Source organism: Benincasa hispida, chromosome 7, assembly GCF_027475165.1.
Source record: "Benincasa hispida cultivar pf3 chromosome 7, pf3_genome.v1.1, whole genome shotgun sequence".
NCBI lineage: Eukaryota > Viridiplantae > Streptophyta > Magnoliopsida > Cucurbitales > Cucurbitaceae > Benincasa > Benincasa hispida.
In genome coordinates this window covers 61,003,540-61,029,693 of record NC_143484.1, presented here as the reverse complement: position 1 = coordinate 61,029,693, position 26,154 = coordinate 61,003,540, and the positions used below count along the sequence as shown (strand labels likewise).

At 32.8% G+C, this 26,154-nt stretch overlaps 2 protein-coding genes across 3 annotated transcripts; both read left to right on the top strand.

Moving 5' to 3' along the window:
* Positions 1-16,721: 16,721 nt before the first annotated feature.
* Positions 16,722-18,932, top strand: LOC120082134 (HCP-like superfamily protein with MYND-type zinc finger). The gene is made up of 3 exons (XM_039037376.2): positions 16,722-17,392; positions 17,475-17,637; positions 17,794-18,932. Exons 1-3 carry the CDS (start codon positions 17,136-17,138, stop codon positions 18,526-18,528), a joined length of 1,155 nt encoding a protein of 384 aa, XP_038893304.1. The 5' UTR covers positions 16,722-17,135; the 3' UTR covers positions 18,529-18,932.
* Positions 18,933-23,789: 4,857 nt separating this feature from the next.
* LOC120080854 (NADH-ubiquinone oxidoreductase) lies at positions 23,790-25,576 on the top strand. Of its 2 annotated transcripts, none has more exons than XM_039035507.2 (3): positions 23,790-23,921; positions 24,295-24,582; positions 25,365-25,576. In XM_039035507.2, exon 2 carries the CDS (start codon positions 24,297-24,299, stop codon positions 24,570-24,572), a length of 276 nt encoding a protein of 91 aa, XP_038891435.1. In that variant the 5' UTR covers positions 23,790-23,921; positions 24,295-24,296; the 3' UTR covers positions 24,573-24,582; positions 25,365-25,576. The 2 variants fall into 2 exon arrangements, with proteins under 2 accessions (XP_038891435.1, XP_038891434.1); XM_039035506.2 differs by having other exon boundaries at positions 23,793-23,921; positions 24,284-24,582.
* The last annotated feature ends 578 nt before the right edge of the window (positions 25,577-26,154 follow it).

The following is a 26,154-nucleotide window of genomic DNA, read 5'->3' as shown; positions in this document are numbered from 1 at the left end:
ATGTATGTGAGACATACAAGTAGATGATATCTTAAGTAATAACCTAAATGGTCTGTAGTGTAAGGATCAAGGAGGGATACCTTATCTTGGTGACACTACGGATATGACCCGCTTTGTAGATGTTACAAGTGTTCTGAAATGCTACAAAGGGTCTGATCCTGACCACTCACGTAGAAACATGCGAGCGGGGTTATCCTATACAAAGAGTTTGTATAAGACTAGCCCACAAGATGATTAGTTTCTTTATATAACGTTGTTGATAATTAAGACTTACATTTCACTAAAATTACCATAGGTGACATGACCTTAATCATGAGTGAGTTGGGAACTCTTGCCTAAGTAACCAAATTGACAACTCAACAACCTACCTTTTTGGGGATTCGTCTGATTGGGGAGCTAGGAACTCAGCTACACAAGATGGAATTCACTCCTTCCCCGAAACAAGGGTAAATAGATAAATTGCTCCCTTAAGAGCTAATTGCGGGTCTTGAACATAATGGTCACACCCTCTATTTGGAAGAGAGAACTCACTCATAGTTGGACTATGACTTATTATTCATTAGAGGAATCAATGGTACTTAAGGAGTTAGATGTAACTACAAGGGCAAAACGATAAATTGGCCCAACTATACTTACAAGCGATTTTTGAAGGATCATCGCATTGTTGATTGGTTATATGGACATAGAAATATTTGTAGTGCGAAGAGTGTAGCTATTGGTCTTTAGTGGAGTGACCAACAATTAACGGATGATGGATCTCGTAACTAAAGAGTTTAGTTAATTATTCACGTAACGTTGGAGATTCAAACTACAAGTCCATAAGGTCCCCTTGGTAACTCAATGGATTCAAGTTGAGAATCAGTTTTTTTGGTTTGTTTGAAGTGTTCAAATTAACAAGAGGAAATTTGATTATATATGATATAACTAAATTGGTTCAATTATATGTGATGTAATTGATTTGATGTATTAGATATATTAATTGGAGGAATTGATATAAATATGATTTATATTAAATAAATGAGAGAAGAATTATTGTTTAAATAGACGCATGAAATAATTCACAATGTATGCATGAAATAGAATGATTTCCTTTCATTATTGAAATTTAGGTAATTAATTTACATTAGAAACTAAAGAAATTATCCAATAATACAATAAATACATCAAATGTAATTTTAACTATACAACATTCACAAAATACAAAATTCATTAAGTTTTGAGTATTATAGCATCATGGAATTGAGCTTCCATCTTTGATCTTTTTCATGTAAAGGTATCATTTCATCTACCGACATAAAGTGTGAATTAACATCAGTTTGGCTCCCAAAGCCAGAATTGAATGTGAAAACTATATAAAAAGTGCATAATTGTCATTTTGACTATGAAAACAACCTAAAGATATGTGGTTCAATCGACAAAATAACAATAGAAATAATATATTACTAAACAGAAATATACAATAAGGGGTAGGAAAAGAAATTTCACTTTGAGTATTGTTGGGGTTTATGTCCTAAAAACTCGCAGTTTGTAAAATGATAAACATTTTCTATAATCAATATACTTGTTATTGATCTCATAAGTTGTATAAAAGTCTAAATCCAATAAACTAAGACTCATTACTTTTGTATGAGTACTTGAACTTTATGTGGAGACATAAGAGTAGATCAGATTCGAGTTAATAGTCAAAATGATCTATGGTATATGAATGAGGTTGAGTACCTTATTTTAGCAACACCATTGGATGCGACCTACTCTGTAGTTGTTACAAAGAGTTGTAAAGTGCTACATACGATGTGATCCTAATTCGTACATGTTATGACATGAGGAGTGTGGGCGTCCTATGCAATGAGTTTGCATAAGATCAGGACCAAGAAATAAGTCACTCTTACTTTATAACGTTGTTTACTGTTTAAGACTGACTATTTCACCTAAATGACCTAGGTAACTCGATCTTAATTCTGAGCTAACTATGAGCTCATGTTTATTCGGGATTGTCCTTAAATTTGCATAGTTAAGGTTTGGCTCAACAGCACCGACTCAATAAACCTCCCATTTCAAGAGTAAGACCGGTTAGATAGTTGAGGACATAGGGTGAAATACGGAGTTAACGCCTACTCGATTTAGGGATAGATGAAAGGTTGTTCTCTTAAGTACTAAATCCAGGTCTTGAAAAGGGGGCCTCACCCTCTCACTGGACTGAGAGAGTTTGGTTTAGTGATTGGATCACAAACCAGTCGTTCATTAGAGGATCAGTAGGGACTTGAGGAATAAGACGTAATCTCGGGGATAAAATAGATATTTGACCCAGCCGTTATTACGAACAACCTGTGAAGGGTCGACTTGCTAATTATGGTTAAATCATGTGGACATAATATATCTACAGTAAGGGGAGTGCAACTATGGGCTTTATCGGAGTAACCCATTAGTTAATGAATGAATATTAATTTGGTCTAATGAGTTTAGCCAATTAATCTTGGATCGTTGGAGCCCATGATCTGTCGGTCTGCAAGGTCCCCCTACTAGCTCGTAACGGACATGTTGGGTTGATGCCCTAAAGTCTCGTGTTCTATAGTTTGTAAATAGTTTGTTAATATATGATATTTACTTCACATTTTGAATTTTTGCTCATTTACTTGTTTATTTACTTTACCACAAACCAATAAACATAAAATCCCTGGTTATCTGTATGTGACTCAAGCATGTATGTGGTGACATATAAGTGGATCATATCTTGAGTGATAACCAAAATGGTCTGTAGTATATGGATAAAGTAGGGAAACCTTATCCTGGTAACGCTACGGACGCGACCCGCTTTATTATGGTCACAAGTGTTGTGACTTGTCACAGATGGTCTGATTCTAATCATTCGTGTTGGGGACATGCGAGCGAGGGCATCCTATACAAAGAGTTTCTATAAGACCTAACCACAAAGTGTTATTGTCACGTTATATAACACCGTTCATGACAGAGACTTCACTTCACTAGGATGACCATAGGTAACATGACCTCAATCCTAAGGGTCTTGGGAACTCCTTCCATTGAGGGCGGTTCTTTGATTTGTATGGGTGCGAGTGGCCAGGTCACCGATTCAAACCTACCATTTTGGGGATTCATCTGATTTGGGAGATGGGAACTCAGCTGCACAAGATGGAATTCACTTCTTCTTCGAAGCAGGGGTAAGTAGATAGATGGCTCCCTTAAGGGCTGATTCTAGGGCTTGAAAGATGTGGCCCACACACCTTCTCTTGGCTTGAGAGATGCTCACACATAGTTGGACTATGTTGTATTGTTCATTAGAGGAATCAGTGGTACTTAAGGAGTGAGATGTAACTGCAGGGGCAAAACGGTAATTTGACCCAACTGTATTTACGAGCATCTGTGAAGGGTCATTGTACTGATTATTGATTATATCCGATGGACACAGAAATATATCTGTGATAAGAAGAGTTCAGTTGTTGGTCTTTAGTAGAATGCTTGACAATTAACGGATGATGGATCTCGTGGCTAAAGAGTTTAGTCAGCTATTAACGTACCGTTGGAGCTTCGAGCCACAGGTTCATTAGGTTCTCTAGGTAGCTTGGATAAAGTTGAGAACTAGTATTTGGGTTAATTTGAAATGTTCAAATTGACAAGAGGAAGTTCGATTATATATGATATAATTTGACTGGTTAATTATATATGATATAATTGGCTAAATGTATGAGATACATTATTTTGGAAGAAATTAGATATAAATATGATTTATATAAAATAGAGGAGAAAATACTATAGTAGATATGTGATATCAAACTATAGGATATAAATATAATATTAATTAATTAATTGGTTAATTATATGATAATTAATCCAAAATTCACGTTTGAACGGGCAACGTCGGTTATGGTAACCAATGGGTTAAAATGAAAAATGTTTCAATTTTGAATCGTTCAATTGATCGTCCATCAGATCACCCAAAAGAATTCGTGAAGCGCGCGTTGGTGAAAGTAAACGATCGCTTGAGAGCCTATATGATAGTGTTCTCCGCCTAAACGATCGTATACCTCGCGCCTAAACGATCACACTCTCTCGCCTACACGATCGGATAACTTCTCTAAATGATCGTATAGTGTGTTGATTTAGCTAAACAATCGTATGTCTTTTCCTAAATGATCGTTTCGTAAATCCTACACGATCGTGTAACTCATCTAGACGATAAGCATTTCTGCCATACGATAACATTGTTTTCTCTCCCATTTGCTTATCGCCTACACGATTCGTATTTTCCTTCGTCCTCTATCAAATTTACCAAAACCCACCCTTTGGGTTTTCACTCTGAGAATACCCGAGGCTCATTAGTGGTGGTGTCGTCCCCGTTGCGGCATTCGTGTTCGCGTTGATCGTGTTGCAGTTGACATTCCCGCCGGGCGTTGGTAGATCTGTTGGAGGGATTCCGCTGCGCAGGAGTTCTAAAGTTTGAAGATAATCTTCAACTGGTATGGAACTCTTTTCCTTATGATTTTGTTGTTCATAGTATGCCGATAATTAAGTTTTGTTTGCATAACTGTATGTTTGAATGTATATTGTTGTATTTCGATCACTGTGAGATCGGAGCGATCCGAACACGCTCAAAGAACTCACCGATATTAGATCCTTCAGGACTAATTCAAGAATTGCGTGATAAGTTAATTTGAAAGGTTCAAATTAGAATTAAGGGAATTAGTAATTATATGAGATATAATTACATGTTTAATTTGAGAATTAAATGGAATAGAAAATTTTATATATTTAAATATAATTTAAATAAATAAAGATGGATATGTGTTAAAATTAATTTAATATTTGATATTAAATTAATTAAAATGTGCATTTTTAAAATCAAAATAGATTTTATAAAATCAAAATTTGATTTTTGAGACAAAATTGAAAAAGAAGAGACAAAACACAAAAAATGGAAAAACAAGATTTTCCATTATCCATCTCTTTAGTTACTCATTCAAAAGCAATCATTTTACCTTGTCTTCTCCAAGCATGAGCTGCAACTCATGCAAGTCTCTCCTTTGCATGTTGATCTGCAATATAATGAAGAGATTGGGGTGAAAATCGGGCATGCAATCTATAGAGAATTTTAGAGAAAAATTGAGTTGAAGAAAGGGTTCTTCAACAAGGTCGCTGTAGTGAGCTTTTCTCTCTTATCCCTTGATTCAAACTTGTTTTGAGTCCCACAACTCAATCTAGAGCACCAAGAGAATAGTGGGGAAGATCTTGAGGTGGTCTACAACAAGATTTGGAGAAGATAGTAGCTGGAGAAGGAGCTTTGAAGAAGTTCTACAAGAAGTATTTCTTGAAACTCACTTGTTTTTTGCAAGAGCATGCTTTATATTTTGTCAAAATTAGTGAATTTGAATGCTTAGATAAATTTACTATATGATGGTACTATGCGATCATTTAGATGCAGAGCTAAGTGATCGTCTAGACGAAGTGCTAAGCGATGCGTTGAAGTTTCTATGCGATGGAAGTAAACGATTGCTTACCTACGAAATGCTAAGCAACGCGTATACGATGGAGCTAAGCGATTTTTTAGCTATGGCGAATACTAAACGATGACATGAAACCGCTAGGCGATGATGTTAAGCGATCGTTTAGTTCTATGCGATAGAACTAAGCGATAGTTAAGCGATGGAGTCAAGTGATCATGTAGTTTTATACGATAGAACTAAGCGATCGTTTAGCTCAGGAAAATACTAAGTGATTATGTAGTTGTTCATAACACAAGGCGATGAAGCTAGACGATAGCCTTCAGTGCTACACGATTGGCCTTTGCAAGATTTTGAGGTTCGACTGAGAGTAGTCGGTTTGACCGATTTTCTTAAGGTCCAATCCGGTTTAGCCACAAAGTGTTGTGGCTTGTCCGGTTCAGACTCAACCAGCCCGGTTCAAGATGTTTGGGTTCGGTTTGGAGCAGTTCGAGTGGTTCAAAGACGTTTTTGAAGCTGATTTGTAATAGTTAGGCATCTGTTTGCTTGTTTTTGCCAAAACTAAAACCATATCAGTCTGTGTTTAATTATTTATGCATTTGATGTATTTTATAATTAAATAAATCTTGTATGTGCATATAGTATGCCATTTAGATTGAAAATCCACCGTAGGAAGCATGTTACATGCATTGAAAGTATGTTATAATTGTTATAATATATAGTATGCATGTTAGGGTTTCTTGTATTTAATATAAGTGTTATATTAAATATTGAATGTCTTATGTATGTTATGGATGAATAGCATGTCTAAAGTGTTATAAGTTGTTATAAAATTAGGTTAGACATTTAAAATCCATAAACGACAGTTGCATGCTTACGTAGTTTGACTACTTGTTTTAATTGTTAAAACTTATAAAACCTAGGTTACAAACTCAACCGGTATATAATCATGTCTAAAGCTGGGGGTACTTAAATTGACGGTTTAGGGAACACCTCCTACTCGGGGATTATGGCCGAATTATTGAGCATTGCTTTATGAGCATACGTGAGCGATGTGAGGTAATAAAATGGTTTATCACCTAGACATCATAGGTTAAAATCTAATTATAAAGAGTTATACTTGGATAAACCATATAAACTTAGGGTTGTTTTATTATCCAAAAAGAACCTAAGTATAAATCTACCCAAATTAGAACACTTCAGTGGGAGATTAACAATATATTTGATATATAGTTATTAGCTCTCACGTCCTCAAGAGTTCACACCGTGAGATCCATGCTCAGCTTCTTGTCAAATTTACCTCGACTGCTCCATACGGAAAGTGTTTGCATGGGTCAATAGCAAGGTGAATGAGGGAAGTGGTTCATAGTAAGTGGGTGAAGAAAATGTGTCAATATTGTCCTAGAGTCTCCTTCGTTAGTTTGAACCGTGAGATTCTTATGTTGCGCCTGTTGTCGTTTATATGCAGCACCAGCTAGTCGTTTACCGCGACGATCCCCACGGAGGGTTGTAACATAGGACTCAGAACAATCTAGGTTTTAGTAAAATGAACAGGGTCTTATAGTTCCGTCTTGGATGTTGTCTTCTATTTCGGAGGCAAATTCATACCGTCCTATAAGATCTTGAGCTACCAAAGGGACCTTAGTACCTATTGCTTGAAGCTCAAATGGTACATGAATAATTAATTAAACTCTTTAATTACATTATCCACCATTCGTTAACTGTCGGGCACTCCACTAAAGACCGACAGCTACACTCTTCGCATTACAGATATATTTCTGTGTTCATTGGATAAAATCAACCAACAGTAAGATGAACAAATTGCTCATAAGTACAGCTTGGCCAAATTATCGTTTTGCCCCTTTAGTTACATCTAACTGTTTAAGTATCACTGATCACTTTAATGAACAACAGATCATAGTCCCTTTATGACTAAACCCCTCTCGAGCCAGGGGAGGGTGTTGCGCCACATTGTTCAAGACCCGGAATTAGCCGTTAAAGGAACAATTTATCTACTTACCCTTGTTTTGGGAAATGAGGGAATTCCATCTTGTGTAGCTAAGTTCTCAACTCCTGAATCAAACGAATCCCCAAAATGGTAGGCTTATTGAGTCGACGATCTGGCCACTCTCACCTATACAAATCAAATGGCCGCCCTCATAGGCAGAAGTTCACAACTCACTCAGGATTCAAGTCATGTTACCTATGGTCATCCTGGTGAAATAAAATTCTCTATTATGAATGGTTTTATATAATGAGACTAAACATTTCGTGGTCTGGTCTTATATAAACTCCATTGTATAGAATATCTCCGGTTGCATGTCTATTACATGAATGATCAAGATAAGATCATTTGTAGCACTTTACAACAATTGTAACACCTACAAAGCGGGTCATATTCGTAGTGTCACTAGGATAAGGTACCCAGCCTTATCCATATACTACATACTATTTAGGTTATCACTTGAACATGATCCACCTGTATGTCTCCACATACATGTTTAAGTTACAACGACAACCTTGGATGTTAGTTTATTGGTTTGTGGTTAATGCAACTAAAATATCACATATTTTATAGAAAAAATGAATAAAAATATCATATATTATTAATCACATAAAAGTTTGTTCACACAAAGTTTACAAACTATAGGACCCTACGAGATTTAGGGCATCAACCCCAACACTAAGCTCCTTCATGGGTCATATAAGCTCTCTCTAAGTTCCCATCCATCCTTTGAGCTACCATTGAGCTTCCAGATGGGTTCTGTTAGTTACCTCCAAGCTCCTCATGGGCTTGTTGATCTCCCTCTAGGCTCCTTCATGAGTCCTTTAAGCTCGCTCTAAGCTTCTCTAAACTCCCTCATGAGTTCTCTAAGCTCACTCGAGGCTCTTTCATGGGTTATTTGAACTCACTCTAGATTCCCCCTGCCTCATAGGTCCTTTGAACTTACTCTAGTTTCACCTCCTCATGGATTATCTGATCACCCTCATGGGTTCTCTGAGCTCACACTATCCATAGGCTAAAATCTACCCATAACAAAAAAAATATAACAGAGACATGCACATTTTCTTTTCTCCCATTCTCAAACGATAAACAACATTTGGTTTTTTTTTAATTTATTTTTTGTGAAATTAAGCCTATAGATACTACTTCCATCTCAAAATTTCTTTCTTTTTTTTTATTTTTAATTATCTACTTTTTATCAATGGTTTAAAAAACAAACCAAATTTTGAAAACTAAAAAAATAGTTTTTAAAAATTTGCTTTTGTTTTTGAAAATTGGCTAAGAATTTAAAACCATTATACTGAGGAAATATCCAAATCATTATAAGAAATGAGGAAGAAATAAACTTAATTTTCAAAAACAAAAACCAAAAGACGAAATAGTTTCCAAATAATGTCTAAGGTTAGTAGCTTAGAACTAAATATCAAGTCAAAATTTCACATTGGGTTTGTCAAAATTTCCAAGTAGTTTTTTAAAAGTTATTTTTGTTTTTAGAATTTGATTAAGAATTCAATTATTTTACTTAAGAAAGATGAAAACCATGATAAGAATTTGAGAGGAAATGAATAAATTTTTCAAAAACCAAATAGTTACCAAATAGAGTTTTAGTCTTTGAAAATCAACTCATAAACGCTCATTCCACCTCTAAATTTCTTGTTTTGGAGTCAACTTTCTATCAATATTTTTAAAAACCAAGCAAAGTTTTGAAAATTTAAACTTTCTTTTTAAAAAAGTTGATTAAGAATTCAACTATTTTTCATAAAAATATGAAAACGATGATAAAAAAAAATGATTAATTAAAAAAAAAAAAAGTTATCAAACAAAATCTTAAAAACAATTGCATTCTTGATTCATCATCACTCACGGATACGGGTTAGAGTTTATGAAGAAAGAACCATTGCTTGTTACGTCAAACCCATGTTAGTTATTTGATTAAATCCATGTTTATAAAATAAGAAAAATAATGAATTTAGACACAAGTTAAACAAGGAAGTAGTTTTATTTATTTATATAGTGGTTGGAGGATGGCCGATGGGGATCACGTGCGGCTCGTGATTAGATTTCCAACATTGGGAGCCTTAAACCAAAGCTTAACAAAGTTGTTGCCTAATACGTTAAGCAACATCCTCCAACGCCGCTGCTCCATCAAATTCTCTAATTAAACTCTGCCTTTTTTTTCATTTTTAATAATTACACCCAAATGCATCTTTTCCTTTTTCTTAAGTTGCATTTTTTTTTAAATTTTTTTTTTGAATCCCAATAAAATAGGAATGAAGAATAATGTGAGATTAAAAAAAAAAAAATCTAAGTTTTTGTTTTTATTTGTGAGGATTATTATTATTATTATTATTATTATTTGGAGAGACTGGAGAACCTTTTAAGGTACTCAATTGGTTTGCTTCATCTTTTATTTTTTTTTTTTCTTGGGGTTTGATTTCGATGCACAAATTAAAATTTCCACAACCACTCTCTGCCATTTTCTCTATTGCTTTGCACTTAATTTGACATCTTTCAAAAGGAACCAGAATGAGTCTTCCACATGTAGTTTATAAATTAAGTGTCCTTTATTCATTCATTTATTCATATCATTATTATTAACATTAAATCTTGAAAAGACGAAAATATCTCACTATATTTATAAGATACATGAAAATATTTTTCATGTCATTAATTGATTTCGATAATAACTTTATATTTATCTAATAAAATAATCATACTAAAAAAAATTCCAAAATTATCAAAGGAACTTTACTTTTAAAAGAAATGGACATAAAATTCAACTCACCTTTTAAAAATCAAAATTCCTATGTACAGAGAAGAATGGAAAAATCAGCCCAAACAGTCTCTTTCTAACTTTTATTCAATTTTTGTCTAGAAGGAAGAAACACATTTAAAGTGGAACCCAAAAACCTACCTGTCACGAGACGATTCTTATCAAGTAGAAATCTACCATATATTCCTTTTTTCCCCAAAAGTTTATATTTCCCAAATAATTAAATTTCTTAAAATCCTTTATATCAACAAAATAATAATAATAAAAATCATTTCCAAAAAAAAACTCCCACAAACCTAGAGTAGAAGGAGAATAATTAGATGCAACCTCTTCCTATTTTTTCTTTTTTTAATTCAATTTTTTAAAAAAAAAAAAAAATTACTTTTTTACAAAAAATTATACCACATCACACAATCTCATCGAGGTTTGGATGAATTGCACAAATGGATGGATGCAGCCGCTTGCACCTAAGTTTTCTTTTGGAAAAAAAGGTGAAGGTGCATGGTATGGAGATCATGTGACATTTCATACATCTACACCGTTGGACTAGATTGCGTGGCAACAAAATATCGCGCCACCCATGAAGCGGGCGTCGCTATGATGCTGCCACGTGTAAAGATCACAGATCAGATAAATAGGGAACAAGTGAGCTGAGCTGTCCGTTACCCGTCTAACAAAACTGGACCCCACGTAACTGCCCCCTTTCAACAAAAATAAAAACTGTCCCCCACAAAATAATAAAAATTATATTTTCTTTTTAAGAAAAAAAAAAAGAAGTCAAAGGATTCAACGGCGATCTGAGGCTCCCCATGCATGTGGATTGCATGATAGCTCATCATCTTATTTCTCAATCATCATTACCAAACAAATAAATCCCAGTTGGAAAACAAAACGCCTAAAATGTTAACGTAAATAACAAAGAATATGCAATTAACGACATGTCGTACCGGGAGTAGGAGGATAGGGGGTATACACAGGTTCGATTCATGGGTCGTGAGAGTTTTCTAGACCAACCTAAAATTTTTGAATGGTTGGTTATTGGTTACTAGAAAATTTTTAATAATGCCTCCAATCGAATCTCGATTTAGGTTGTTAGGTTATTATCTTTTTTCTTTATTGATTTAAAATACTTAAATTTATCTACAACATATTATTAATAATTAAAATCTCATAAAATCCAAATCTAATATACCAAATATTGATAATATCTATTACAAACTTTAAATGAATATAAATATCATAACGGATCTAAAAAGAGGAATATGAAAAATTCAACTGAAAGCTTACTATAAAAATTATCCCATAAATTCCCTCATCATAAACTCTAAAACTGAAAATATATATTTCATATAAATTTTATTAATATACATGTAGTTCGAGTTAGATTAGGTTGACTTGAAAAAAAAAATGTATTCAACTTGAGATCTAACCCAATTTAAGAACAAACACACCAAATCCGATTAAATTTGAATTAGATAGTTTGTATTATTCGAGTTGGTGAGTCATTTGAATATTCGAAAGAATGGGAGACGAGGCTGGCATGTGCAAGTGTAGAATTTGATTAAAACACTTGAAATTCACTCAAAATTTGGGATTTGGAATAGGATTTGGATCCCCCACTTTCAGTGGTACAGTGGTTAGCGTGTGAGTGAGTCTTGTTGCTTACTTTACCATACAAATTTGCGGGACAAAGTTATCACGTGACGGGCTGGCCGGAGCGGGGCCTCCACAGTCTTTTGCTTTTTGCCTTTTACGTGTCCAAGTACTTGCCTTTGCTTTGCCTTGCTATTTAATATGGAGTAAATTTCAATCCTTTTTTCCCAATTCCCTTCCCCCAAACCACTTCATTAAATAATTAAAAGTAAATTGCAAAAATCATAGTTGAAATATATTTATAGTTGTAATTACATCTTTAAACTTTTATTTATTAAAATTGAACCCTTAAATTTAATACCATATTTTAGGGATAGGTTTTATAATTTTTCCAACAATAAATTACTGTTGTTTTGTTTGTTCATACGTACACATAACCGTTTCATTGCAATGATATGAATTCAACAATATCCTACCTGATCTCCAACCCTACGTAATTCTCAACTTCTTTTTTACACTTACCTTCTTTAATATATATATATATATATATTCGCTCAAGACGAAAAAAAAAAAAAAGAAAAATCCAAAGGAATTTATGAGGTGTGTTTGAGATACAAGAGACAGTACGACGGATGGATAAATACGTACACGGAAGTAGACGAAGGAAAAAAGGGAAAACTGGCAAGACTTTGTCCGACAGAAAAGCAAAAGGAAAAAGAAAATTAAAGAGAGAGAGAGAGAGAGAATATATTATTATTAATAATATTTTTGATATTTTGATAATTAAAAAAAGAAAAAAAAGAGGGAGGGATTTTATGGTTGTTGTTCCTTATGACTGAGGAGGAGAAGGTATCGGGTGTGTGTGTGTGGAGGTTTTGCTTTGAGATGGAGAATGACGTGGCGTTATCTTGGTTAAAGTGGATTAGCTTCGGATGTACAGTATGACTCTACTATCTGTCCACGTGTCAGTTCGTTGAAGCCCTAATCCAACCCAATCCCTTCAAATATCTCCTCATCTAAAGCGTCCCTCTCAATCAACTTGCAACTCAAAAATACTCTCCTCCTCCATATTTCTTAACTATATCTAAACGATAAACATGTTTTTCCCCCTAATTAAACATAGTTTTGGAATCATAATTCAACCATTAATTAGGATATGTACGGGTGTTGAAAAAAACACCATCAACCCAACTCCGTTATATGGTTTGGATTGACGTTATGTTTATCACTCTCTAATGAAAATCGATATTATAATAATGAAATTTCATTTATTGATCAATTATAATGAGTCAGAATCTCTAATGTAATTGAATTTTAATTGATCACGTTTACTTAATTAAAACAATGATTCTTTCACATTTACTGTTGTTATTATCGTTACCTTTACATTTAAGGGTCATAAATGTGTCAAAATTCAAATTTTTTTCAATGGAATAGTAACAATAACGATAATCATAACAATAACCGTAATAATACGATATAATTTTCAGACGCAATTCTATTGAGCATCATTCGCTCGTCAATTAGTTTGCATTTTTTATTACTAATTTGGAAATTATCACAAATATCAGCATGAATGCAAAACACAAGTAAACAACTCAAAGTGTAATCAAAGAGGGCCCACTTTTAACATTACCATCGATTTGTTATTTTTTTTACTAAGGTAAGTGTGACTTAAATTAGATTCAAATAAATGAAAAAATTTATAAGTTGAATTAGTTATAGTTTCACCTAAAATAATCCAGAACAGCATAAATTTAATTAGTAATAAGAATGATTTGAGTCATTAAAGAAATTCACATGACGGATACCTTGAGAATATATAGCAACATTAAAACAAACACCATAAGCCATAAGCAAATCATTTTTAAAACATTGGGTTATGGACAAATTGAGTCCAATCAGGGCAAGAGGATGATACAGATTCAAATCATTGAACAAACACCATAAGCCATCCCCTCAAATACCCCAAACACTAAAAGCGCAATCTCTGCAAAATCTCCCTTTAGACGGAAACGAAAGCGACTTAATTTAAATAATTTTCAAAAAAAAAAAAAAAAAAAATACGACGTCGCTTTGTTACGTCTTTGGACCCGTTCCATGATATCCCTTTTTACATTTTCTGTAATTGTAAATTCATTATTAGAAATTAATACGAAAATAACTCGTTTCTCCCTCCCTCGGTTTTGGTTTAATCTATAAGTTTCGGAAGAAAAAAAGGGTTACATATCTACGTTTTAAAAATATAGTCTGTAAGTTACCATTAATGATTGGAATAAATGGTAGGTAACTTTTTTATGTAGGATTACATATTTTTAATTTCATGAATTATGTTTATTCATAGATGATTGCATCACTTCGTAAATAACTAAATTAAAAAAAAAGACATTACTATTCAAATGACCACGAATTAATCTATAAATATGTAATTTCTTCAATTTGTTTTCTCAACGTTTTCTGTAGCATTTTATTTCTTTAAAATTTCTCTCCATTTTCAAAAGTTACGGAAGAAGTTTGATATATATACAAAGTTTAGTTCGTTGATCTTATGAACGGGTGTCACATTCATAAGAAATGTAATTTGTTCTATCCTTAGAGATAATTATTCTCTAAACTTAGATACTAAGGTGAGTAAATTTGTCTCGGAGACAATGTGAAGTCCTTGGGTTCAAATAGTTTCTTGTGTTTGAAAGTTGTGATTTTTATGGTTTCAGGTTGTTTCTGCCTTTATAACATTAATAATGTTACAATTCTACTATTCAAATTCGAGTTTCGTTTCAGATTGACCCATGAATTTAGTTAAATAATAAATTTGAATTGTTGGTGTTAATGTTTAGTAATTAATTTAAAATATGAAATGAAATTTTGAACTTAATTTTATTAGTGATGAAAAATAATAAAATTTAATTAAAATTCTCTTAAATGAATTAAGATTGATATTATAAGTATAAAGTGAGTCTTTAATGAAAAGTCAAGATTAGAAGTGTGAAACTTGAAATTTAAAAATGACAATCTATTTAAATTTAGAGAGTAAATTAAAAGAATAATAGCAAATGAAAGTATACTTAAAAAACGTATGGATGAAAAATATATACTTCTAAAAAGAGAAAAAAGATGAGAATCATAAGATTAAGATAAGCTTTGTTGTCGACTCGTAAATGTCCAACCAAATCGCAGCATTTCAAAGAGCGGGTTAGTGAGTAATTATCAGAAATATAAAAATCAAATTACATAATCTTTTACGAGTTAATCAACAAAAGGTTACGATCTCACAAGATCTGGGAAATCAGGTACGTTGATTTCGGGAGCCATCTGCGGCGTTAAGTGGTAAGCAACTCCAACACGGCCCCTTCCGATGTGGGACCCCATCCATCAATACCCATTTCCAGCAGTCTTCAAAACTAAAAGAAAATGCTTCTCTACTTCCAGAAGCAGCCACCAAGGGGACATGTGGGCTCCACTTGCTCTTACATGAGTGGTCAATATCACTTCAACAGATCCACGTCATTTCCCCGATTTTATTACTTCTTTTTAGTCTTTTATTTATTACCTTCTTTCTTTTTCTCAAGTTACCGTGTCCTCATTTCATAGTAGAGTTGTTTAGCACATTGAGTTTATTACTTTGGATTTTGAAATATGAAGTTAATATATTGAGTTAGAAAGACTTAAAAAAAAAATATGTACTTAAAATTATTTTGATGAATATATAAAATAAATACAAATTAATTAATAATAAAATTCTTCGACAAATGTGTAACACTGCTGAAATGGATGGAATCAGACTATTTAAAAAATCTGAAAGTTTAAACCAAACATACTCTAAATTTGTAGATCAAACACCCTATGATAGAGTTGAATATCTACATGATTGTTAATTGAATTTTTTTGATAAATGTAAAAAATGAAAATAAGAAAAAATAGAGTTGCTTGAATTTTTCAACGTGGATTTATGAGATTAGTGGACCAAACTACAGTAGAGAGTAGAGAGTGTGAGAAGTTGAAGGATCTTCATTGCTTCCCTATTTTGGAATTTGATTTTTGAATTTCAAAACTAATTTTCTCCCAACAACTTTCTAAATAGTTGAAAAACAATGGTTAGCAAAATATTTTAAATTCCATTAATAGATGGAAAAGGAAAAACAATTTTCAGGATGTTTTGTTTACTATAACCGTTGCAGAAATTTTCATCTCAAGACACCTCATTTTTCTTAAAAATAGCGCCATTTTTTCAATCTAGAAACATTATTTTTTGAATTAGTCGTTTTAATATATATAATTAGTATAAATAAATAGAACGAACCTTACCAAATTAAAGACTCGATTCAACTTTTTGTTGACTCAGGTACACGTCGGAAAAAAACGGTGTTAAAATCTGAAAGTATACCTAAAAAATATTAGGACTATTACTAGTAGGTTTTGACTCATTCTAATTACACAATGACTTACTTTTTCTTCCAATTATGTTGATTTTTTTCAACAAAAAAAAAAATAATCAAATAATTCATATGATAATTATAATTACACTCTCAAACTTTTGGTTTTAAAAATTAAACTATAAAACTTATATAAATGTACAAAATAGACCTTAAGACTTATAGGCACAAGTATGAGGGTTTGATTTTTATTATCCAGAGGTCTAATTTTCACTACTATTGTAAGTTTGAGGATATAATTTTAATACTCAAAGAAATTTGAAGGATGTACTTGTAACTATCGCTATACTTTAGAGGTTGTTTTTGCAATCATGATGAATTTTCTAAAAAGAAATAAATCGTAAAAGTCACCCCTAAAATAAGTAGTAGCTGTAATTATGTACTTAAATTTTAAATTGTAAAAATATAAACCTAAAACTTATACAAGTGAATTTATATTATTGTAAAAATTGTAATGATTGTATAAGTTTGGGAGTTGATATATTTTTCTTAATAATTTGAGAGTCTAATTTGTATGAATATTGTAGGTTTGACGGTCTAATTTTGATATTGATGAAAATCTAAAAGTGTAATTGTAATTATGAGGGATGATTTTTGTAATTTAGAGAGAAGGTGGAGCAAAATAAGAAAGAAAGAGGCATAAAATTTTCCATGTGACAGCTGGGTATTTAGGATGGTTACGGGGTAAGTTATATTTGAAATGGTTGGGGAAGGGAGTGTTATAGTTTGGTCTAACTATATAAAGCTTGGCATTTGCTTTTTGTGTTTTACCCAAAGGAGAGGGAAGAAAAAATAAAGGGATTGGTGGATTTAATAAGAGGAAACAGCCACAAAGGAAGGGGCTGAAAGAAGAAAAAGAATCATCATCATCATCATCCATGAGAACTCGAACAGGCTTATCTTACCCTCAACTTCAACCAAACACCTTGTCTTCCGACAACCATCATCGGAAAAGAACACACTATGTCGCTGCCGACCGCCCCTTTTGCCGGAAAAGGAATAAGCTCTCTTCCGACACCAAAATACCCACCGCCGATTTATTCGATTCCTTGCCGGACGACCTCATCATTTCTATTCTCTCTAATCTCAGCTCCGCTGCTTCTTCCCCCTCCGATTTCATCAATATCTTGCTAACGTAATTTCTTTTCCTTTTTTAATTTGGGGTTCTTTTTTGGGGTTAATGGGTTGGATTTTAATTTTTGGATTTTGGGTTTCAGATGCAAAAGATTAAACAGTTTAGGACTTAATCCAATGGTATTATCAAGAGCTTCTCAGAAGACTTTCGCAATTAGGGCACGGAACTGGACGGAATCGGCTCACCGGTTTCTGAAACAGTGTTCCGATGCCGGAAATGTCGAGGCCTGTTATACACTTGGCATGGTAAGTTTTTAATTTAATATATTCTTTTAATTTGCTGCTGATTTCTTATTTTATTCTAATCCCATTTTGAAAGCTATAAACATTCCTTTTCTGTTTTTGATTTTAATGATTTTAATAACTGATTAGCGACTGGGGCATTGATTTTTTTTTATTCAGATTCGTTTCTACTGTTTGCAAAATCGGGGCAGCGGAGCGTCGTTGATGGCGAAGGCGGCGATTTGTTCCCACGCGCCGGCTCTTTACTCACTTGCCGTCATTCAGTTTAACGGCAGCGGTGGATCCAAAAACGATAAGGACCTCCGTGCCGGAGTCGCGCTTTGTGCTCGTGCGGCGTTTCTGGGCCACATCGACGCCCTTAGGGAACTTGGTCATTGCCTTCAAGACGGTTACGGCGTTCGCCAGAACATAACGGAGGGTCGACGGTTTCTTGTTCAGGCAAACGCGCGTGAACTCGCCGCCGTGTTGTCGTCGGAGGCGGCTTCTTCCGTCGCTGCATCGCGCTCGTGTCTCACGTGGAGCATTCATCCTCCTCACCATCGGCACATTACGGGCTCGGGATGTCCGTTGTTAAGCGATTTCGGTTGCAATATTCCGGCGCCGGAGGTTCATCCGGCGAGTCAGTTTTTGGCGGAGTGGTTTGAGGCACGAGGGGGGTCGCCTGGGCATGGTCTGAGGCTGTGTTCGCACGTGGGGTGTGGACGGCCGGAGACGAGACGGCATGAGTTCCGTCGGTGTTCCGTTTGTGGTGCCGTTAACTACTGCTCACGTGCGTGTCAGGCGCTGGATTGGAAACTCCGTCACAAGATGGATTGTGCTCCGGTGGAACGTTGGCTTGATGAAAACGGTGACGGTGGGGCCGATGGGGCCGATGTTATCATGGACGAAAGTTAAAAAAAAAAAATCAAAATAAAAAAAAGAAAAAAGAAAAAACACGAGAGTTGACGGTGACGACTGCCGTTACTAAACGTTGGCGGCTTCTCGTAATTTTAGTCGACGAGACGTAAAAGTAAAGGGAGAGAATAAAAAGGAAAAAGAAAAAAAAGAAAGGCCAATTTTCTTTTAAGATATATTTAATTATCTTATAACCATGGCTATCGAATCGGCGCGGCGGTGTTTTTAATGTCCTTTTTGTGTACAGGGTGGCGGTGCCTTTTTTTTTTTTTTTTTTTTTTTTTTTTTTTTTTTTTTTTGGGAGGAAGGTGGCCTAATTTTTGTACTATAGAGTAATCAGTATTTTACCACCAGTCCCTCTTATTTCGGTAATTATAATTCTAAATTAACAATTCCATTTTTTATATTTTATATCTCCCTTTTATTTTCTGCCCTTTCCTAGTTTTGCATGGATGAGATAAAACTAAAGTAAAACCAAGGGATGATTGTGAATAATTTTTATATCTAAACTATTTGCATATATAGGAAAATTTAAATTTTACTTTGATAATTACTAGATCATATTGCAGTAGGAATTTATGAGTGATAACTCATATTACTGGTAGATGTTTATTAATGATAAAAGATTATCATGATTAGATTTTATTATATTCGTAATATTTTTTAAAAAAAACTTGACTATATGCTTAATTACAATTGCTAAAATTCTACCAATGCAATTACCACAAAATCAATACATTGCATAATTTGGAGAATCCAAATTATTTGGTAGGCTGTTTTTCGTTAGTAATCATTTTTTCAACGTTTACAAATAGTACCTTTTTTGGTTAATTGTTTCAAGAGTTCGTATCGATGGATCGAACGAAAATTTTATTTTTTAAATGACTAAATATTCTCGATCGATGGAATCTTGATGAAGATCACAACTGACGATTATTAAATCTTTACTAAATGTTGCATACTCTTTCTCAAATATTATGCATGTAGTCTCTGTTTTTTTTTTTTTTTTTTTTTTTTTTTCCAAGGGACTATTTTTAATCCAAATCACAAATTCTTCATCCAAGAAGTGATGATTTGAATGTGTTATTAGAAAAAAGTTAAATTTTTGTTTCGATTCCGGTATGATGTTGATCTAGAATGCTCTCAGATGAGCCCTTAAAACCATATGCCAATTATTTATATATATATAAAAGATATATATAAGTAATATTTTTGACAATTACTCCATTAGTCCCAGCAAACGGAGGGAGAGGGAGCATCATTTATGAACAATGAGACGGCACCGTTTTGTTTAGAAATAGCAATGGCTAAAATGGTGTAGTGTAATAGGGCACGAAAATTTGAAATGTTTGAACGTCAAGGGAAAGGCCACCAGAAAAGGCCGCATCCCCATTAATGCCTTTGAACAGTTTTTGGGATAAAATTTGAAAGAAACTGCACATAATTAAAAACTTTTATTTTTATTTTTTTTTTTGAAAAAAGAAATAATGTAAATAATATAATTTTAGAGGTTTTTATGGAACAATAATTCATTGGAAGCGGCAGCAGCGGCTTTCACCAATTCCAAAACCTCCCCAAAAAATAACAACTGCATCGCAAGAATCAAGGGTCTGTCATAAAAGGGGAATAGAGTTCACTGGAATTAGGCAACTGAATATGAATATTAGGTAACGACAATTGCTAAAACTCTCACTCATATAATTAAGCCAAAAACATTTGTCATACCTCTACCTTTCATTGGATACTGGTTTCAAAAATATTACATACTTATTCATCTCAATTTATTTTAAGTTTTAAATTATTACACATTTAATCCTTAAATGATTTTGGTTTCAATTTAATCCCTAATTTTAAAGATTTTATATTTTTATATTTCATTTTTCATTGAATATTCATTCTCAATCATAGTTGTCAATATCTATTAATTAATTTAAAATAATTATGAAGTGAACTTTTAAATTTTATTTTAAAAATGATGAAAAATAGTAAAAATTAATTAATTATAATTTTTTTAAATTTATTAACATACTTTATTTAACATTAAAGATGGAAAATAAGCATATAGTTAAAATCAATGTTTCAAAATGTAAATCTTGAAATATAGGGTTCGAATTGAAACAAAAATTTGAAATTTAGAAATTAAATAAAAACGAAAATCAAAATCTAATAACTAAAGTTCCATCTAACCATTTTGTTTTTGGAAATTAAATCTATTGACACTACTTTCACCTCCAATTTCTTCTTTTGTTATCTATTTTTCACCAATCGTTTAAAAAATCAAACAAAATTTTGAGAACTAAAAAAAAAGTAGTTTTCAACAAATTATTTTGTTTTTGGAATTTGGCTAAGAATTCCACCATTATACTTTAAAAAGTTGAAAATCATTGTAAAAAATGTGGATGAAATAGACTTAATTTTGAAAAAAAAAAAAATTAAAAACCAAATGGTTGTGAAACGGAGCTTAAATGTGTAACATTTTGAAACCTAAAGATTAAAAAGAAATTAGATCCAAAATCGAGTGACTAAAAAAGGTAATTTTTTTCTTATAATTAATTACAAAATAATTTTTTTTTAATAAATAAATATATTTGGTTTACTTTGTAATAGTCAAAAAGGTTGAAGAGCAATAAGACGATTGAAATATATAAAATAGTTTTTTTTTTTTTTTCGAAAAAGAAAAAAAGAAGAAAAGAAGTGGAGAGACTAACATTTTGAAGTGGTAGACAAAGGCTGTTTGAGATTTTGGTTATTGGTCTTGAAAAAGGTTCTCATACATTCACAAGCCAATAGTGGGGATAATAATATTAATATAAATAATAATATTTAATGAGGAAGAAATTATGGGTACAATTAAAAAAGAAAAAAAAAAAAAAAGGTAATTAGATTAGCAAAAGAGTAGGTGCAGTTTGAAAAGGGCGGTGGAATCCCTTACCTATAAAATTTATGGACTAAAACTGGGAACCAAATCCTTCAACTTATTTCCTAATTTCTTTGCTTTTATTTGTTGGCCCATTCTTTATAGGCTTCACCTTTGTTATTTTAGCTAATGCATTTATATTCCCACCTTTTTATTCTTTCTTTCTTTCTCGAAAAACATATATATTACGAGTTAAAATATCGTTTTTGTCTTTATCCTTTAAAAAATTTTCAATTTTAGTTTTATTCCGTTTAAGTTTAATACTTGTACTTTCAATAAATCTTAAAATTTTATCCCACAAATTTAATTTTCATGAAAGGAAGTATAATAAGTGAATATGTTTTAAAAATTTATAGTTAAAATACTAATAGATAACAAAAAGATAAATTTTCACATATTGAAAAATGGTAAATTATTTACAGAAATATATATATAAAAAAAAACTAATATAGGTCTATCAACGTCTATCAAAGATAAAATTCAATAAATTAATATGAACTAATAAATTAGTATGAAGAGAAACTTAAGATTTACCTAAATTTAGTTTCCCCAATGCGCTATGTTCACACCCTTGTTTTTTTCTTCAAGACATAAATCACAAATTTTGTTGGGGTTTAAAATACCATTTTCTCACTATATTATAAAAATCTATCAACTTTAAATTTCTTTAATTTTAGTTGTTCAAGGTTTTAGTTATTTTACTTTCAACAAATTTTAAAATGTTGTCTCTAAAAATTCATTTTATCAAAATCGATTAAATAATAATAATAATTTTAATAAAAGGAGGTGCAACATGTGAATGTATTTTCAATATTTATAGTTCAAATGCTAATTGATAACAAATAAATTTTTGAAAAATCAATAATAAACTAATACAGAGGTAAATTTAAGATTTATTAAAAGTAAATGGACTAAAATAGTATTTTAATTATATATATTTAAAAAATTACTATTTACTCAATATTTTTTAAACGTGCCAAATTTTTTCTAGAGCCTAGAGTCTGCCTAGTTTTTCGAAGTTCAGTAAATGTGAGGAAAAATTGATTTGTACAATTCTTTTTAGTCGATAGTTAATATGAATAATAACTAACATTATCTTCATTTCTTTTTCTCTAATTGGCTAGTCACTTTTATAGACACATTTTTTTGAAGTTTAAATAATGAGTGGTGGCGGGAGATTTAAATCTTTCTTGTATAAGAAATACAATTTAATCCATTGGAATATATTTAGGTTAACTTCTATAATATGTGTATTTGGTCATAGACTTTGAAAAGTACACGTTTATGATCGTATGTTATATTATTTTCAAAATATTCGTGAAATCATCACCTTATTAAAACTTATTAAATCTATCAAATTATACATAAAATTTTATCGATTAAGATATTAGTAATTTTTTTTCTTCGAATTTTGCAATCTAAAAATAAGGAATCAAACCATTACATTTAAAGTAATATGTATTTTATCTACAAAACTTATGCTTGAAGTGATAGATATTTATAACCACTATAAGTTAAAAGTTAAATGTTTGACTCCAATTTTATTAAAAACACAAAAAGAAAAAGTCAAACTTTCAGTTATGGTATTTTGTTATTTATTCAATGATATTTAATGTTCCTACCTCATATGTGGTGATATTAATACTTCCATTTTTTTTGGTGATCGCATCATACCATTAAAAGGAAAAAAAAAATTCCTTTCAAGCTGTGATTTTTTTTAACCTAAACAACCAACAGAATATCCATAAGAAAAATAAATCACTCCAGATATACAAAAAGCAAATGAGATTATACATGTTCAACCAGAGGTATGTGTGTAATAGAGTATAATAAGAAATCTTGACTCTATCTCACATGAAAGAAAGAGATGAAACTCAGATAGGTTCGACTTGACTCTACTAAGGATATTACCACTTTCAAACAATTAGATATCACACGGATATTCTACATAGTTACGGAGAATAAACTTTTTAGGTTTTCGCAGATGATTGTAACTTCAAGAACCTTTGACCTCATTGTATGAACTTAAGCTCAACCAAATATATGCAACGTTTTGATCATGAAGCACCCAACCTAGATAGTGGCACAGACCACGAGGTTGCAAGTAGCATCCGTATTCATCTTCCATAAGGTCTGAGGTTGCAAGCAGCATCCGTATTCATCTTCAATAAGTGTTGAAAATGATTAGTAAAGCAAATTAATTAATTAAATGGGCCATGCGCTTGTTCGAAATGAATGCATTGAAGGCCCAAGCTAGTCGATGGTCTAGTGTAATTGGGCCATTTGGGCCTGCAATATATTGGAAATTGAGCCTTTTGGGCCTGAAATACATTGAGATTGGGCCTTGCTAAGTTCTCCTATTGTGGCAAATAATGGGAATTATATGGATTTTGCTCATTCTACGAGTGCATTTCTCGCGCGGGTGAACTGCAGTTTACTGAGGAAGAAATCTCAATTCCTGCAATCGACTTTCGAGGTAAGCTTTCCATTGATGTTGGCTTTTTATCGCAGCCTCAATTGTTTCTTGGCAATTGAATTCAGAAATTTTCTTCAATATTTTTGCAATTTTCGTGTTTCGTTAAACTTAGGGTTTTCTCTTGAGAAGTTATCGATCCGGTTTGGTTCTTAGGTTATTGTAGGAGAAAGTAGATTTACATAGATCCTGATTGTGGCTGATAAACTTTGTTTCTGATTCACCTGAATTTAGTTTCACGATTGAACTATTTGCTTAGGTTTTCTTGAGCGGAAAGGAAACCATGATTTCAAGTGAATTTCATGTTCGATGATTCGTTTATTAGGCGTATTTTTTTTCCTTCTTTTAATTCGTTAATTTCTTAGGAATAAATTAGAAATGAAGTTCGTCATGGAGTTTGCTGAGAATTTGGTATTAAGACTCATGGAGGATCCAAAAGAGAGGGATCGCAAATTCCGAGAGCATTTGTACGCTGTCAAGGATCGGTGCCAAAAGACGAAGGAGATGTGGAGCTATCCTCTTCGTCCTTACGGATTTTGGACGTTTGAGCGCCATAATTCTCAGCTGAAGTGGGACGCACAAATTAGCCAGGCTCCTGGTAGGAGGGATCCTTATGATGATATGCTTCAGGACATCAACAATAACTCCAAGTGATATGGTTAAGGTTCTGTTTCTATGCTTTCATATCCATTTTGATTTCGTTATAAAACTGATTGCGACTTGAAAGCTTTTGTTGAGAGATTTTTTCACGGTTGATTCAACTTAGATGAGGCGTTAATATGGAATGACACAATCCTAACAATCAATGAAAACTAATCTTCTACCTACATCACATAGTATTCACCTAGAACTTCTTGTCGTGGTCACGGTGTATCACCCATCGCATCGCAGTTTTTGTTTTTAATCTCCTGTTGTTCACGTTCTTGGGCGCCCAACCACTGCAAAAAAGATGAGAGGCTTTCAGAATTCTTTTTAATTTAAACTGGTCATGATCACAATTTAAACCATCAATCCCGAGTTGTTCCCATTACAAAATCATAGCAAAGGCTCCGTGAAGCATTAGTATTTTAGAAATTGCGATCGGGCTCTGCTATAATTTTGCAGTGGTTGGGCATCTGTGATCCCGATTGGCAAACCGGGGGTTAAAATAGTTGCTTTAGGGCTACGACTATTTTGCGATAGGTGAGATGTCGTCAAAGTGAGAAGTAGTTACAGGCAGAAGAGCCAAAAGGTTAGTTTTTAGTTGGTTTTTAAGCTTGGGTTTTTCCGCATCAATGCCTCTAGTATTTGGTCATCCGTAGAAAAATATCTTTTGTTGATGAGTTAACTTTGTCATTGTTCTTAACATGTCTCATATCATGTAGGTAGGATAGGGGATTATTTGGGTTTTAGTGAGAGATACCTGTAGATAGACCCCCCTGATTTTGTTCTTGAAATACTACGCAGAATATTTGCAAGAGCTCTGAATTGGGTGGTGGAAACTGGGAAGCTCTCAAGCAATTGTTTGAACGTTTGTTTATTGCTGTTTAATTTCTTATGGTGTTGGGGAGCACTTTGTGGTTTGTATTGTCAAAAAGAGATTTTGCTGCTGGAATAAACGTGCTTTCTAGCTCGTAAGATGTATTTCAAGTTGGTGAATGTGAGCACATTGTTTTTCAGATGAACCGATCTCATCAATTTCGCATTAATTTTTATGCATATATGACCTGAAATTTCTTCTTGTAGTTTATATTAATAAGTGTTGTCATGGATGTTAAATGTGTGGATTTTAATTGTTTGGGATTATTAATGTTCATGTTTGGGTGTTTGATTTACCAATCTTGCACATAGAAATCAAAATTAACTAACTATTTTGTCAAATATAAGAGAACAAATAATGTCCTTCGGGATAACAATGAAGGGAATCAAATTCTTGCGGAAGTGTGAGATCATCTTGCATTCAATTTTTCCATTTAAAAGAAATAAAATCACAACAATCCATACAAAGAACGATGGAGAATAAACATTATATTCAACATGCTATTGAAGATGGAGAAAAGGGAAAACGTAGCTTCTTGGAAAATCCTCTTTCTTTGATCACGAACAGCTCTTCATGATCAAGGACACCATCGTGAGAATAACTTTATTATTCTTGAGGATTCCAAGGATTGGATGAATGGTCTCTAATATTTGGAAGAGGAAGAGTTGGAGAGAAATTGGTGAGGACAGTAGAAAGGATTTTAGTGTGGGGAGTAGG

What these genes read in the sequence shown, in the direction of transcription:
- LOC120082134 (XM_039037376.2), top strand. Translation starts at nt 17,136, where the DNA reads ATGAGAACTCGAACAGGCTTATCTTACCCTCAACTTCAACCAAACACC. An exon ending in TTCATCAATATCTTGCTAAC is followed by an intron (nt 17,393 to 17,474) that starts GTAATTTCTTTT and finishes TTTGGGTTTCAG; the next exon opens with ATGCAAAAGATTAAACAGTT. An exon ending in CCTGTTATACACTTGGCATG is followed by an intron (nt 17,638 to 17,793) that starts GTAAGTTTTTAA and finishes TTTTTTATTCAG; the next exon opens with ATTCGTTTCTACTGTTTGCA.
- LOC120080854 (XM_039035507.2), top strand. Translation starts at nt 24,297, where the DNA reads ATGAAGTTCGTCATGGAGTTTGCTGAGAATTTGGTATTAAGACTCATG.